We start from the raw sequence: 16,051 nt of genomic DNA, 5'->3' as shown, positions 1-16,051 counted from the left end.
TTAAGCACTGACCTCAATTCCAGGTGAGATTGAAACATTATTTCAGTTTTCATTTTGAAAGATTATTGCTTGTGTTGCAAAGTTAAGTAGAGTACTTATGGATTGGGAAGCAGGAAGTTAGAATTTGGTGTTTGTAAAATGCTAGCGGGGAAAGTAATACATGCTCTCTTTAAAAGATTATGTGTTTTTTCTATGCCTAGAGATTGTCTGTGCACAGCAGTTATGGGTTGGCAGGTGCACAAAACACACCTGAATTGAAATAATTTTATCAATCCATAATCAGGCCAAGCGCACTTTTGTTTTGTCATCAAGTCAACAACTTTTGATTTTAGCCAATCAAATTGAATCAGGCACATAGATACATAGATACCAAAAACCAATTAAATTTAAATCTGATGGTTTTGACAACATAAGACTCATCCTATTGTAAGAAATTGATATGTCATCAAGGGTGCAAAAGGAGAGGGCAGTTGGAAAATCAGAAGAGTAACTGCCATCTGCTAGAGTTAACAGCTCACAGCTTGCAAGGGGGAATCGCTGACTCTCACAGTTTTCTCTTAAGTTTTAGACAAGGCATGATCTTAATCAAAGGTAACTATGACACAACCAGTTAATATTCCTGACCGGGCATTTGACGGAGAAGACGTTCCTGACAGAACATTCAATGGAAAAGGCACAGAACATTCCGGAAGACATATAACCTGGCGGTAATTTCAACAGAATAAATCTCTATTTTTCTTTATTTTATATCAATGGGGCTTATATTGATTGGAACAGCACACTATTAGAATGTTGTTTTATTTGGGAACAGTTAGTAGTTAGAAGGAGTTTAAACGGTTTGTTAATAGTTTACTTAATTTGTTCACTGTGTGAGTTAGATAAATAAATTGTTACTTGTTTATTGTAAAATAAGTATTAGGGATTTGTTTTATTTAACCACTAGAAGTTGCTGAAAGGCAGGTTATGCCACTTTTCACATTCCTTTTACGGATTATAGAGTGAAGCGCTCCTCTCTGGGTGCTTTGGTGTTAGTTTTTTGTGGGGGGTCAACCTCCACTTAATAACCCCAGTGCCTCTGCAATTTCCATTCTCAGGTATATGAATATCCTTGGATGCAGTTGATCTGGTCCTGGGGCTTTTCAACTCTAAGTACTGAGAGCTTATCCAAACATTCCTCTTTATCAAATATAAACCATTCTAAGTGACTGAGGTTTCTCCTCTGTAACCATGGCCTGGGCAGCATCTACCTCTTTGGTAAAGACAAATACAGAAATTAGTTTAATACCTCAGCTATACTTCTTGCCCCAAATGTAAATTTCTTTTATTGTACCTAATCCTCCTTTCACCACCTTCTTGTTGCAGATGTGCTTGTGGGAGACATCCAATTTTTTTATATGTTAGCTCTCAGTCCGTTTCTCATTTTGCTTTTTCACATCACTTCTGAGCCTTCTATATTGTATTTGGTTCTCAATTGTAATTACTACCTGACATGTATCATAAACACACTTGCTTACTGAAGTTCCATCTCCTTTGACATCAAGGGAGCTTTGCATTTGCTTGCCTCCCTTTGCCTGTTTATGGGAATTTACCATGACTGTGCCCAAACCATTTCGTCTTTGAAGGCAGTTCATTGTTCAGCTATTGATTTTCCCATGAACCTTTGGTTCTTGTTCATTCGGTCCTGTTCTTTTCTTGCCCTGTTGAAGTCCATTCTCCCCCAGTTGAATATTCTGACTCTGGAGTGACCAATGTCATTTTCTGCCATTGTCCTGATGATACAATGATCACTGTGCCCTCAATGTTCTCCCAGTGACACTTGCACCAAGAACAGGTTTTATTTCATTCATTCTTTATTCATCCACAGGATGAGGGCGTCACTGGCTAGGCCAGCATTTATTGCCCATCCCTAATTGTCCAGAGGGCAGTTACAGTCAACCACATTGCTGCGGGTCTGGATTCACACATAGGCCAGACCAGGTAAGGATGGCAGTTTCCTTCCCTAAAGGACATTAGTGAACCAGACGGGTTTTTCCAACAATCGACAATGGATTCCTGGTCATCATTAGATTCATAATTCCAGATATTTTAGTGAATTCAAATTCCACCATCTGCCATGGCGGGATTTGAACCCGGGTCCCAAGAACATTATCTGGGTCTCTGGGTTAACAGTCCGATGATAATACCACGAGGCCAGTGCATCCTTTCTCAGTGTCTGGACACTTACTGCTGGAGAAATATCCACTGAACACTGCCTAGGATTGCTTTCCCATGGCTGCTCTTTGTATTACCCCTATCCCAGTCAATATCCTGATATTTAAATACCCCTATTTTAATTATTGTGTTAGGGTAACCCCATCTCTGAAATGTATTCTTAATTCTTTTCCTCAGTTACACAGAATCCCAACATAAAGCCAAAATAATTTGGAAATTTCTCAAAAGGCGCATCAGAATGTTGCATTTTTCACAGAATTCAGGGAAAGTTATTCTGCCTTTTATCCTGTGTTTTAAAATAGAAGCCAGTTTTATAACGAATATTGACATCTGCAGAGCACCCAAAAGAATTAGCGGAAGAATCTGAAAAATATTTCAATTTGCAGTCGATCAGTATCATGATTTAATTTTTACTTGGAACGAATTTTACAGATGCAGCATTAAAAGCAGAGATCTTTAAAACTCAAGGAAACTGGATTGAGGGGGAATCACAGAATTTAACATGTCATGAGCAAGGAAACCCAGTTCCCCAGAGGGTCTGGATCAAAGATGGAAAAATAGAAAGCAGAGAGTTACTCTACATCCCGTCTGTTCAAATGCAGCATGGTGGACTGTACGTGTGCATGGTCAAAAATGAGCATGGATTAAAGACCTTATCTCTAAATGTAACCATTTTGTGTCAGCAACACAATACAGGAAATTGTACGTTTGAATCTCCGTTATTGTGAGTACTGTGAACACTGTGTGATATCCTGAGACCGTCAGATCCAGTGGCCGTGATGCTGAATTAATATTTACACAATGACTGCATTTCACTGTGACCGTTCATCAAAACAACATATGACTGTGAGTAAGCTCAAGGCTGCAACACTACTGCAGAGATTCACCTGTTCTGAAATGACTGTTGGAAGATAGATAAGAGCACAATATGTGGCTGGGTTTGGACATCCTGCTAATTGAAGCAGTGCTGGGGAGCTGTATCAGTGATCCTGTGGGTATGCCTGCCTATTTTCATCTTTTTCTTCTCTTTTCCAGATAAACCACGAGACACAATCACGACCGTATCAGTAAATAACAGAACAATGTCAGGCTTTCCAGTAGAAGTCACTAAAGGTGATGAAATTACATTAAGCTGTATGTCCAATGGAAGACCCTCACCTACATTAGAGTGGGTAAACCCCAGTAATGGCAGCAACATTGAGATTGGTCCTGGATTTCTGCATATTCCGTACAAAACCTCAGAACATCAAGGAATTTATAAATGTAGGGCAACCAATCAATATGCAAGTGATGAGAAGGATGTGGACATCAGGGTCAAAAGTCAGAATTCAATATTACCATTGTTATTATTACTTTGGGCTCCTGTTCTCCTCCACCCTTTCTGACAATGGGACAAATGGATAAACTGCTCCCTGCCTCTAATACTACTGCTCTGTAACTGGTACATTGGATACAAGTGGCTCAGAGCGACAGTCTCTTTGTGTGTAGAAGTACCTTCCTCCTGCTCCGTGTTTGTCCCATGTGCCTGGGTAATAACTCCAAAGGGTTGGGGGGCAGTTGTCACTGTGAATCCACACACGGCCACTCCATGGAGCAGAGTATTGGCAGATCAGTGAGTACAGCACACGTCACCGGGCTTTACTTCTCCGTGAGGGGTGGGGGGGAGCAGCAAAAATACAGTGAGAAAATACAGGGAGGACGTTCTGCAAAACGCAGCAGCTCAATCAGTATCTTGGCGATCGTGCTGATGAATGTTTAGGGTTGAAACATGAAAAAGAAATAGGATCTTCAATTGAATTTGAACCACACTGAAAAGACAGACAAATTATCGAAGAAATTTTGGACCCTGCTTAAAATTTTAGAAAAAGAAGAAACCATTTGGGTGATTAATGATGTCGAGAATAGAAACCTGTATTTATTAATTAAAAGTAATACAGGGGCCTGAAGCATGTTCATAGGCAAAAATGAGACAATGGGAAAAATGAAAAAGATGGAACTTGTGCAGATCAGTTTTGAGAGAGTAATTCCTGCAGAATGTATACAGGAATAGACAGGGAGTTGAGGGCAAACTACCAAGGAGTGGCATGTAGTATGGGAGGAATGAAAGAAGGTGAAAAACACAACATGGAAAACAGCCAGGAAAGAGCTGAATAAAACACACTCGATATTCCATTGAAAAATACCCTTTGTTTATAATCCACAGATTTTGGAAATGTGCAGACATGTTGCAATTAATATATTTCTCTGGATTGTCGATGATCTGTGTATCTTTTCTTTCTACGTTCTCATAGGTTTAAGATGGATAATAGTAGTGATCGCAGGAACAGCAGCAGTATTGACGATTGTGGTAGTGACGGCCTTGTACTGGAAATTCAATGCCCATAAAAGAGGAAAATATAATGTACAGAATGCAAAACCCAACAACAATGCACAGATCCCCAATGGGCATGAATACCAGAAGAGTTTTCCTTTAAAGAAACTTGATCCATATTGTGGAGAAACAATTACAAATGGATTGAATCAATGATAAAGATATTACATGTCCTGACTTTGAAAAATATTCCAATGGTCCTATTGTACACATGGTTACTGATGTGTGCCGCTCATTGCCGTGTTAAAGTCTGTACCAGCTGTAAAGACAACTAGTTGCTGACAAGCCTTGTTATATTTTGGGCAATTCTTGAATTACTGCGGTAAAAATTTCAATTTGATTTTCACAACCAGTAGATAATCACCTGAACTGTGGCATTTAGACAGGCTCATCACTGTTAACTTCAAAGCTCTGTAAACACAACTGCTTTCCCACTAGCTGACATAAAGCCTGCACTACATTGATTATTGATTTGGTTGTAGTTGATAAATTGCAGAGCTGGGGGAACACAGCAGGTGCGACAGCATCTGAGGAGCAGGAAAGTCGACGTATTGGGTCAGGATCCTTCATCAGAATGCTGTCTAACCTGCTGTCCTCCTCCAGCTCCACGTTTTATTGACTCTGACTTCCAGCATTTGGAGTCCTTGCTGTCTCCTTGGTTTGGTTGTATATGGTTTTTATGATGTACATTGTACAAACAGATAAAATGGGGACTACCATTGAGATATCATTAATTTTAAAATTTTCATCCTTGTGTTTAAATGTCACCATGCCTTTGTTCTCTGTCTGTCTGTGTGGAATTTGCACATTCTTCCCATGTCTGCACTGGTTTACTCCGGGTGCTCTGGTTTCCTCCCACAGTCCAAAGATGTGCAGGTTAGGTGGATTAGCCATGCTAAATTGCCCATTGTGTTCAGGGGTGTGTAGATTAGGTGGGTTATAGGGGGATGGGTCTGGGTGGGATGTCTGAGGGTCGGTGTGGACTTGTTGGGCTGAAGGGCCTGTTTCCACACTGTAGGGATTCTACGATCTATGATCTTAAACCTTAATACAACTGAAATTAGGGGCCATTGTGTGAGAATAAAGGATTACATATTTAAGATGCAGATGGGGACAAATTACTTCTCAAGGATCATGAATCTTTGGAAGTCCCAATGTCTGAGGGGGATAAATGCACAGCCATTGTATTCAGGGTTAAGATTATTTGGATTTAAGGGTTACACAGCTGAAGCTACATGTACCCCCAAGCACGAACTCTGCATCAGTCTTGCTAATTCTGAATTTCAGTACCCTGTCGTTCGTGTTTGTGATTTCAGCTGCATAAGCTCTACAGACCATGGAAGCTTATGATCTACACCAGTGAAGGCCAGAATCTCTGATTAACTGCTGTATTCAGAACTCAGTCAAAGCAGGAGTCTATCAGTAAGACAGTGGAACTAATTTCCTTTAAGCACCCTTAAGTGGTCAAACATCTCTGGTGTTGACCCTGGTGTCCCTGACTTGTCACCAATCAAAATGGAGAAGGTTCATTTGAGAAAGCATCAAACACATTGAGAGACTTCATTGGGAATATACAGGATGAGGCTGAACACAACACACTGCACACAATCCTTCATCTACCCAAACATTCAGGTTGCACCTGCCCGTATGTGGCAGAGTCCATAGATCGTTGATTGGATTTAGCAGCCTTTTCAAAATCTATGGAACTGGATTGAAACCAAGTATCCTTAATCATGAGGGATGGCCTAAGAAAAAGCCCCAGAATTCACTTCCTAAACTCATCTGGTTCTCCCTTCTTTGAAACATTCCTTAAACCTACATCTTTGACTAAGCTTTCCATTACTTGTAAGCTCAAACCCAGTTGTCTTTGAGTGAAAGGGCTGTGTGTTCAAGTACTACTCCAGGAATTGAGCACAGAAATAAAAGTTGACACTGCAGTGTTGTGCTGACATGGTTCTGCATTGTCAGTGCTCTTTCAGATCAAATTTTAAACCAAGGCCCCATCTGGCCTCTCAAAAGAATAATATCCCATGGCATTATTCTGAAGAAGAGCAGGGGAAATTTTTCCATGTCTTTGCTAATATTTATCTCTCAATCAACAATCACCATAATAGAATCACTGTCAGTTATTTCATTGTTGTTTGAGGGAGCTTATATGTGCAAACTGCCTGCTGCATTTCCTACAACGCAACAGTGATAAGCCTACAAAAGTATTCTACTGTCTGAAAAGCACTTGGGCTGTCTTGTGGTCATGAAAGGTGCTATATAAATGCAGTTCTTTTTCTTTCCTACTATTTCCTTACATGGCTTGGTATTAAATTTTGTTTCATAATTCTCTTGTGATGAAACTTGAGAGGTTTGACTATGTTATAGGTGCCAGAGAAGTGCCAATTATTTATGCAATGCACTGCCTCCAATATAAAATAAATACTTTTATAATGTGGATTTTACAAACGGATGCATTTTTGAACTATCATCACTACTGTTTTCTGAGTACATTCAGTATGTACGGATGTAATTTCATTAATTTAACCACTTCTATAGAATGAAGCTTTTTTTCCCTGCAATCTCTCAAGATATTTGCACATATAATTACCTTAAGGTAAGAAAAAGATAATAATATAAAAACTGTCTGGAACAAAAATGAATGTTCATTGCCTAACTACTCAGGTATACTTGAACAAATAAACTGATTTCTTAAGGCATATTTCACTAAAATAATTTGTTATAATAATGAGTTAAAATTAAAAAAAATCTTTTCCAACTGATGTTTTCTTTGAAAGGAAGTGCTCCCTCACTGTTTTCACTTTGCTTGTCCTCACCAAACTATCTTCAGTCTGCTATTCCTGCTGTTGCAGTCTACAGTTTGCCAAAAGTCTAAGTGACTAAAACGATGACTGCACTAAGCATGCGCTGGCCTTCTTGTTCATCATTAGATCAGCTCATCCATATTGAGTTCATCATTTAGCCAATCACCTCACCTAGCACTCCAGGATTGCTCCAAGTATCATGGATCCTCCAGGACTCCTTAAGCTCTCTATAGTTCACCACTTGCTCTAATGATCTACACTCTCTCCCTGCTTTTAAATGATGTTGAATATTAAATTTTCAAAGACATCTTAAATCTGATCAGACCTCTGTCTCACAATACTTGTACAAATTCCTTCTGACTTGCATCTTGAATTCTTCAAATTTGTCTTTTGTAAGCTGTAGTCTGCCCATTCTCTATCCCACCATTTGTGGCAGGACTTAGAAATGTCTCAATCCCAATCTTCAAAACTCTGCCTTCATTTTTCCAGCATTACAAGTCTTTCTAAAATCTATTATCTCAAACAAGTTTTCAGTCACCCCTTCTAACCGGAAGGGTTCTTCAGTCCTGAAGAAGGGTTACACCCAAAATGTTGACTGCTCCTTTCCTCCAGATGCTGTCTGGCTTTCTGTGTTCTTCCAGCCTCCTGTTTGTCTACCTTGGATTCCAGCATCTACAGTTTTATTGCCTCTAACCCCTTCTAACTCTCCTGTTAATCTGTCTTCATCATTTCTAATCTTCCGTCTGTGAGTGGCTTTGGAATATTTTATTTTCAATGTTGCTATCATTCACATTAAATATAAATTAAGAAACGGTTGGAGGCACTGGATACTGCAAAGTCTATGGGCCATGACAACATTCCAGCAATAATACTGCACACTTGTGCTCCAGAACTTACTGCTTCCCTTAACCAAGTATGTCAAGTACAGTTACAATACTGGCATCTACCTAACAATGTGGAAAATTGCCCAGGTATGTCCTGTACACAAAAAAACAGGAGAAACTCAACCCAACCAAATACTGCCCCATCAGTCTATCACCAGTAAATTAATGGGAAGTGTCATCAATTGTGTTGTCAAGCAGCACCTGCTTAGCAATAACCTATTCACTGATACCCAGTTTGTGTTCCATCAGGAACATTCAACTCCTGATCTCGTTACAGCATTGATTCAAGCATGGACTAAACAGCTGAATTTCAGAGGTGAAGTGAGAGCGACATCAATGCTGCATTCGACCGAGTGTGGCATCAAGGAGCCCTAGCAAAACTGGAATCAATGGGTATTAGGGGGCAAATTCTCAAGTAATTGGAGTCTGATGTCACCTCACTCCTTCTTCAGGTGCCAGTGAGAGAGGTGACATCAGACACAAAATTTTTCAGCAAAAGATCAAAGGGTCATAGAACTGATGCAGTGTTGAACAAACCTAAGATGGCTCTTAAATCTTTGATCAGGTAAAAAGGATTAATATGCAAATTCCTGAATTTCTTTCAAGTCACTGACCCAAGGTTTAATCCATTCCCCCAGTATATAGGTGAAATCCCACAAGAAGTCCTTGGTGAGATTGGGTGAATGGCTCTCTATACCACGGTACTATGGCCAGTTTGCTGATCCTCCCTACAGTTTTTGCTCTCGTCCACAAAGGGAACAAGATCTACATCTCAGTGTACTTAGGAAAGTGGCCCTAGAAATAATGATGCATTGGTGGTCATCTTCCAAGATTCTTTTTAACTCTGTAACAGTTCCTACAGATTGGAGGGTAGTTAATGTAACCTCTCTATTTGAAAAGGGATGGACAGAAAAAACAGGGAATTATACACTGATGAGCCTGATGTTAACAGTAGGGAAAATGCTAGAGTCCCTTATCAAGGATTTTGTAGCAGAGGACTTAAAAAAGAGGATTCAGTCCTTGAGCCCCATCTATTTACAATCCATGCTAATGACTTGGATGCAGCGATACGAGATATTACAGACAAACTTGCAGAAGACATTAAAATGGTTTGGGATAACAAGGTGTAGAGCTGGATGAACACAGCAGGCCAAGCAGCATCATAGGAGCAGGAAGGCTGACGTTTTGGGCCTAGACACTTCATCAGAAAGAGGTAATTTGTAATAAATAAATCAGGAATTTACAAATGGATATGGATCGGTTACATGAATGTGCCCAATTTTCCATAAGCCATTAAATTCCGCTTACGTTTTGTTGGGGCACCTGTATCATCTGTTCACAGGCCCCAGCTCTGAACCCCCTCTGTCTGCTACACAAAGCTCACCACTTCAGGATCTGTGGTGTCTGTGGTACAGACCCTTTCCTTTTTCACTAGGAATGTGTCACTTTTAGTCATTTCCTAACCCATCTTGTTCAGAGATGTTACTACACACCTCTGGAACAGGTGGGACTTGAACCCAAGACTCTTGGTCCAGGAGTAGGACACTTAACGGCGCTACCAGAGTCCCCATGATAGTGTCCCTACCTCTAGACCAGGCATTCAAGTCCCACCTGACTGGACGTGCGTTGTAACAAATCCAACTTGCTGATGTTAAAAACGCTCCTCTTTTCCCAACTTTTCACTTCTGAAGAAGTCACATTAGAGTCTCAACTCGGTTTCTCTATGCACTGTTGCTGCTAACACTGCTGAGTTTCTCCAGCATTTTGTTTTGTTTTTCCACCAGAGCTGGGGATAGGAAGAAGAATCTTTTCAGGAAAATTGCCTGGGACGGATCCCCACTGTGAAGGACCATCACCCGCACTGCTGCCCCAACCCATCGCTTCTCCTTCACTCGACATGGGACTGAGAATTGGCCACTACTCTCAAGAGTTTGACGCTGAAGCGCTGGTCCCATTTGTACCAGGCAACACGACCGCATTTGACGTTTCAGCACAAGTTAAACGGAGCAGGACTTTTTAGTTCTTTATTCTCGACCTTCGACACAAGCCATCAGTATCATCTCCAAAATAAAGTGCCCCAAATGTTCAACTAAAATATTATCAGCAAAGCGGAAAGCCCCCACCCGAGTGAGTACCAGGTCTGGACTCACACTGAACAAAACAGAAAAAGGAATTTACTTTGTTTACATTAACTCACTTGTTATTCTGAAAATTAACACGGAGAAGTAAAGACATCCAACCAGAGATTTCCTCCTAAAATCCATGTTTGTAGAGTTTAAACAAAAGGCTCGTCACTGCTCTAGGCTGGAATCAGAAACTGTAAGTGTGCTTCCCGGCCTGTCGAGCAATTCCACTACATCAAGACTCACACCCTTTCCGGGATATTACAAAGAGGTTAATTTTACGCGATAATATGGAGAAATTCCAAAAGTAAATTCCTTTGCTCTTCCTGTCCTTAGTACAAAATGTGATGGTGAACATTGCTGATCCTGGATAATGATGCAAACATGCAGCTTTCTCACCAGTTCATGCTGCAATTGTAAATGTTCTACAGATCTTTAATCCAGCCACAGAGTGTGCAAAACCAAGCTTGACAGCTCAGATCTGCATTGATTTTTCAGGCTGATTGTCTTAATAGTTTGATTCCAAGTTGACAACCAATGCCCAGCACAATGCTGGAACATACTGTTTCATTCATTTTTGCTTGTTGCCGCAATATGACTATTAGCTTGCAGGTAAACAACATTAAACGCAATCAAAACAGCTATAGTCACATTCCGATCTGCACAGTCTGCAACCTCTCTCCCAAAGCACTGCACCCGACTCCCCAAGCCCTCTATTGCATAAATGCTGCCCCTTCACATTTCAAGTCAGCTCTGATGAAAAGTCATCTAGACTCGGAACGTTAGCTTGCTTTCTCTCCATGGATGCTAAAGTGCTGTGATTTCCAGCAATTTTTGTCTTCTCTGCAGATCCTAGCATCTGCTGTAATTTGCTCCGAATGAAATAGTGTCTCTCTCGCTCTCTCTCCCTGTAGTAAAATACCTGAAGCTGAAAACAATCAGGTATTTTCACTTGCTGTAAGTTGTTGATTTTAACCAGTTAAGTCAGAGATGATATAATTTGCAAAATAATCATCATATACTTTCTGTGTAGAAGTGAAAGAACTTGAAAGAAAAGATCAGAGAAACACAGAAATATAGAAAATAGGAGCAGGAGTAGGCCATTCAGCCCTTCAGACTGCTCTGTCATTCAATACAACCATTATTAATAGTCCAACAAAGGAAGCTGTTTCCATTTTCACCCAAAACCTTTAGCCTTAAGAATTATATCTAACTCCTTGAAAACAGCCAACAATTCAGCCTCAACTGAAGAAGAGTCATACAGGACTCAGGCATTAACCTTTGGGGAACTCTGCGACATGTCTTCTTCCAGTCCAAAAAGTATTCATTGACTGTTACTCTCTATTTCCTATCACTGAGTCAATTTCGTATCCACATAGGTATAGTCCCTTTCATTCCATGACCTATCACTTTCCTCAAACATCTTGTGTGGCACAGTATCAAACAGCTTTTGGAAGCCTGTACACCACATCAGCAGCCTTGTCCTCATCTGTTAGAGTCTTTAAACAACTCCAAGTTAGTTAGAAACAACTTTCCCAAAATAAATCCATGCACTTTTCTGAAACTACCATTTTTGTTTCCATGTAATGATTAATTTTTTTGTGAATAATTGTTTCTAGATGTTTTCAATTGCTGAAGTTAAACTGATTGGTCTGTCATTGCTAGTTCAATCCTTACAACCTTTTTGAGGAAGGTTTGTAATTCTAAAATCATTAAGCACTGACCTCAATTCCAGGTGAGATTGAAACATTATTTCAGTTTTCATTTTGAAAGATTATTGCTTGTGTTGCAAAGTTAAGTAGAGTACTTATGGATTGGGAAGCAGGAAGTTAGAATTTGGTGTTTGTAAAATGCTAGCGGGGAAAGTAATACATGCTCTCTTTAAAAGATTATGTGTTTTTTCTATGCCTAGAGATTGTCTGTGCACAGCAGTTATGGGTTGGCAGGTGCACAAAACACACCTGAATTGAAATAATTTTATCAATCCATAATCAGGCCAAGCGCACTTTTGTTTTGTCATCAAGTCAACAACTTTTGATTTTAGCCAATCAAATTGAATCAGGCACATAGATACATAGATACCAAAAACCAATTAAATTTAAATCTGATGGTTTTGACAACATAAGACTCATCCTATTGTAAGAAATTGATATGTCATCAAGGGTGCAAAAGGAGAGGGCAGTTGGAAAATCAGAAGAGTAACTGCCATCTGCTAGAGTTAACAGCTCACAGCTTGCAAGGGGGAATCGCTGACTCTCACAGTTTTCTCTTAAGTTTTAGACAAGGCATGATCTTAATCAAAGGTAACTATGACACAACCAGTTAATATTCCTGACCGGGCATTTGACGGAGAAGACGTTCCTGACAGAACATTCAATGGAAAAGGCACAGAACATTCCGGAAGACATATAACCTGGCGGTAATTTCAACAGAATAAATCTCTATTTTTCTTTATTTTATATCAATGGGGCTTATATTGATTGGAACAGCACACTATTAGAATGTTGTTTTATTTGGGAACAGTTAGTAGTTAGAAGGAGTTTAAACGGTTTGTTAATAGTTTACTTAATTTGTTCACTGTGTGAGTTAGATAAATAAATTGTTACTTGTTTATTGTAAAATAAGTATTAGGGATTTGTTTTATTTAACCACTAGAAGTTGCTGAAAGGCAGGTTATGCCACTTTTCACATTCCTTTTACGGATTATAGAGTGAAGCGCTCCTCTCTGGGTGCTTTGGTGTTAGTTTTTTGTGGGGGGTCAACCTCCACTTAATAACCCCAGTGCCTCTGCAATTTCCATTCTCAGGTATATGAATATCCTTGGATGCAGTTGATCTGGTCCTGGGGCTTTTCAACTCTAAGTACTGAGAGCTTATCCAAACATTCCTCTTTATCAAATATAAACCATTCTAAGTGACTGAGGTTTCTCCTCTGTAACCATGGCCTGGGCAGCATCTACCTCTTTGGTAAAGACAAATACAGAAATTAGTTTAATACCTCAGCTATACTTCTTGCCCCAAATGTAAATTTCTTTTATTGTACCTAATCCTCCTTTCACCACCTTCTTGTTGCAGATGTGCTTGTGGGAGACATCCAATTTTTTTATATGTTAGCTCTCAGTCCGTTTCTCATTTTGCTTTTTCACATCACTTCTGAGCCTTCTATATTGTATTTGGTTCTCAATTGTAATTACTACCTGACATGTATCATAAACACACTTGCTTACTGAAGTTCCATCTCCTTTGACATCAAGGGAGCTTTGCATTTGCTTGCCTCCCTTTGCCTGTTTATGGGAATTTACCATGACTGTGCCCAAACCATTTCGTCTTTGAAGGCAGTTCATTGTTCAGCTATTGATTTTCCCATGAACCTTTGGTTCTTGTTCATTCGGTCCTGTTCTTTTCTTGCCCTGTTGAAGTCCATTCTCCCCCAGTTGAATATTCTGACTCTGGAGTGACCAATGTCATTTTCTGCCATTGTCCTGATGATACAATGATCACTGTGCCCTCAATGTTCTCCCAGTGACACTTGCACCAAGAACAGGTTTTATTTCATTCATTCTTTATTCATCCACAGGATGAGGGCGTCACTGGCTAGGCCAGCATTTATTGCCCATCCCTAATTGTCCAGAGGGCAGTTACAGTCAACCACATTGCTGCGGGTCTGGATTCACACATAGGCCAGACCAGGTAAGGATGGCAGTTTCCTTCCCTAAAGGACATTAGTGAACCAGACGGGTTTTTCCAACAATCGACAATGGATTCCTGGTCATCATTAGATTCATAATTCCAGATATTTTAGTGAATTCAAATTCCACCATCTGCCATGGCGGGATTTGAACCCGGGTCCCAAGAACATTATCTGGGTCTCTGGGTTAACAGTCCGATGATAATACCACGAGGCCAGTGCATCCTTTCTCAGTGTCTGGACACTTACTGCTGGAGAAATATCCACTGAACACTGCCTAGGATTGCTTTCCCATGGCTGCTCTTTGTATTACCCCTATCCCAGTCAATATCCTGATATTTAAATACCCCTATTTTAATTATTGTGTTAGGGTAACCCCATCTCTGAAATGTATTCTTAATTCTTTTCCTCAGTTACACAGAATCCCAACATAAAGCCAAAATAATTTGGAAATTTCTCAAAAGGCGCATCAGAATGTTGCATTTTTCACAGAATTCAGGGAAAGTTATTCTGCCTTTTATCCTGTGTTTTAAAATAGAAGCCAGTTTTATAACGAATATTGACATCTGCAGAGCACCCAAAAGAATTAGCGGAAGAATCTGAAAAATATTTCAATTTGCAGTCGATCAGTATCATGATTTAATTTTTACTTGGAACGAATTTTACAGATGCAGCATTAAAAGCAGAGATCTTTAAAACTCAAGGAAACTGGATTGAGGGGGAATCACAGAATTTAACATGTCATGAGCAAGGAAACCCAGTTCCCCAGAGGGTCTGGATCAAAGATGGAAAAATAGAAAGCAGAGAGTTACTCTACATCCCGTCTGTTCAAATGCAGCATGGTGGACTGTACGTGTGCATGGTCAAAAATGAGCATGGATTAAAGACCTTATCTCTAAATGTAACCATTTTGTGTCAGCAACACAATACAGGAAATTGTACGTTTGAATCTCCGTTATTGTGAGTACTGTGAACACTGTGTGATATCCTGAGACCGTCAGATCCAGTGGCCGTGATGCTGAATTAATATTTACACAATGACTGCATTTCACTGTGACCGTTCATCAAAACAACATATGACTGTGAGTAAGCTCAAGGCTGCAACACTACTGCAGAGATTCACCTGTTCTGAAATGACTGTTGGAAGATAGATAAGAGCACAATATGTGGCTGGGTTTGGACATCCTGCTAATTGAAGCAGTGCTGGGGAGCTGTATCAGTGATCCTGTGGGTATGCCTGCCTATTTTCATCTTTTTCTTCTCTTTTCCAGATAAACCACGAGACACAATCACGACCGTATCAGTAAATAACAGAACAATGTCAGGCTTTCCAGTAGAAGTCACTAAAGGTGATGAAATTACATTAAGCTGTATGTCCAATGGAAGACCCTCACCTACATTAGAGTGGGTAAACCCCAGTAATGGCAGCAACATTGAGATTGGTCCTGGATTTCTGCATATTCCGTACAAAACCTCAGAACATCAAGGAATTTATAAATGTAGGGCAACCAATCAATATGCAAGTGATGAGAAGGATGTGGACATCAGGGTCAAAAGTCAGAATTCAATATTACCATTGTTATTATTACTTTGGGCTCCTGTTCTCCTCCACCCTTTCTGACAATGGGACAAATGGATAAACTGCTCCCTGCCTCTAATACTACTGCTCTGTAACTGGTACATTGGATACAAGTGGCTCAGAGCGACAGTCTCTTTGTGTGTAGAAGTACCTTCCTCCTGCTCCGTGTTTGTCCCATGTGCCTGGGTAATAACTCCAAAGGGTTGGGGGGCAGTTGTCACTGTGAATCCACACACGGCCACTCCATGGAGCAGAGTATTGGCAGATCAGTGAGTACAGCACACGTCACCGGGCTTTACTTCTCCGTGAGGGGTGGGGGGGAGCAGCAAAAATACAGTGAGAAAATACAGGGAGGACGTTCTGCAAAACGCAGCAGCTCAATCAGT

General features: G+C 40.2%; 1 protein-coding gene across 1 annotated transcript in view; it reads left to right on the top strand.

Annotated features, from left to right (window-relative positions):
- The window catches only part of LOC109918972 (limbic system-associated membrane protein-like), a 12,958-nt gene extending 7,499 nt beyond the window's left edge, over nt 1-5,459 (top strand). Inside the window, exon 2 of the mRNA XM_048617895.1 lies at nt 4,503-5,459. Coding sequence (XP_048473852.1) covers nt 4,503-4,738 — 236 coding nt within the window. The 3' untranslated portion in view covers nt 4,739-5,459. The remainder of the gene's footprint in view (nt 1-4,502) is intronic.
- Nucleotides 5,460-16,051: the final 10,592 nt, after the last annotated feature.

The sequence above is a fragment of the Rhincodon typus genome, chromosome 38 (genome assembly GCF_021869965.1).
Source record: "Rhincodon typus isolate 14 chromosome 38, sRhiTyp1.1, whole genome shotgun sequence".
Taxonomy (NCBI): Eukaryota; Metazoa; Chordata; class Chondrichthyes; order Orectolobiformes; family Rhincodontidae; genus Rhincodon; species Rhincodon typus.
This window is presented reverse-complemented; position numbering and strand designations above follow the sequence as displayed.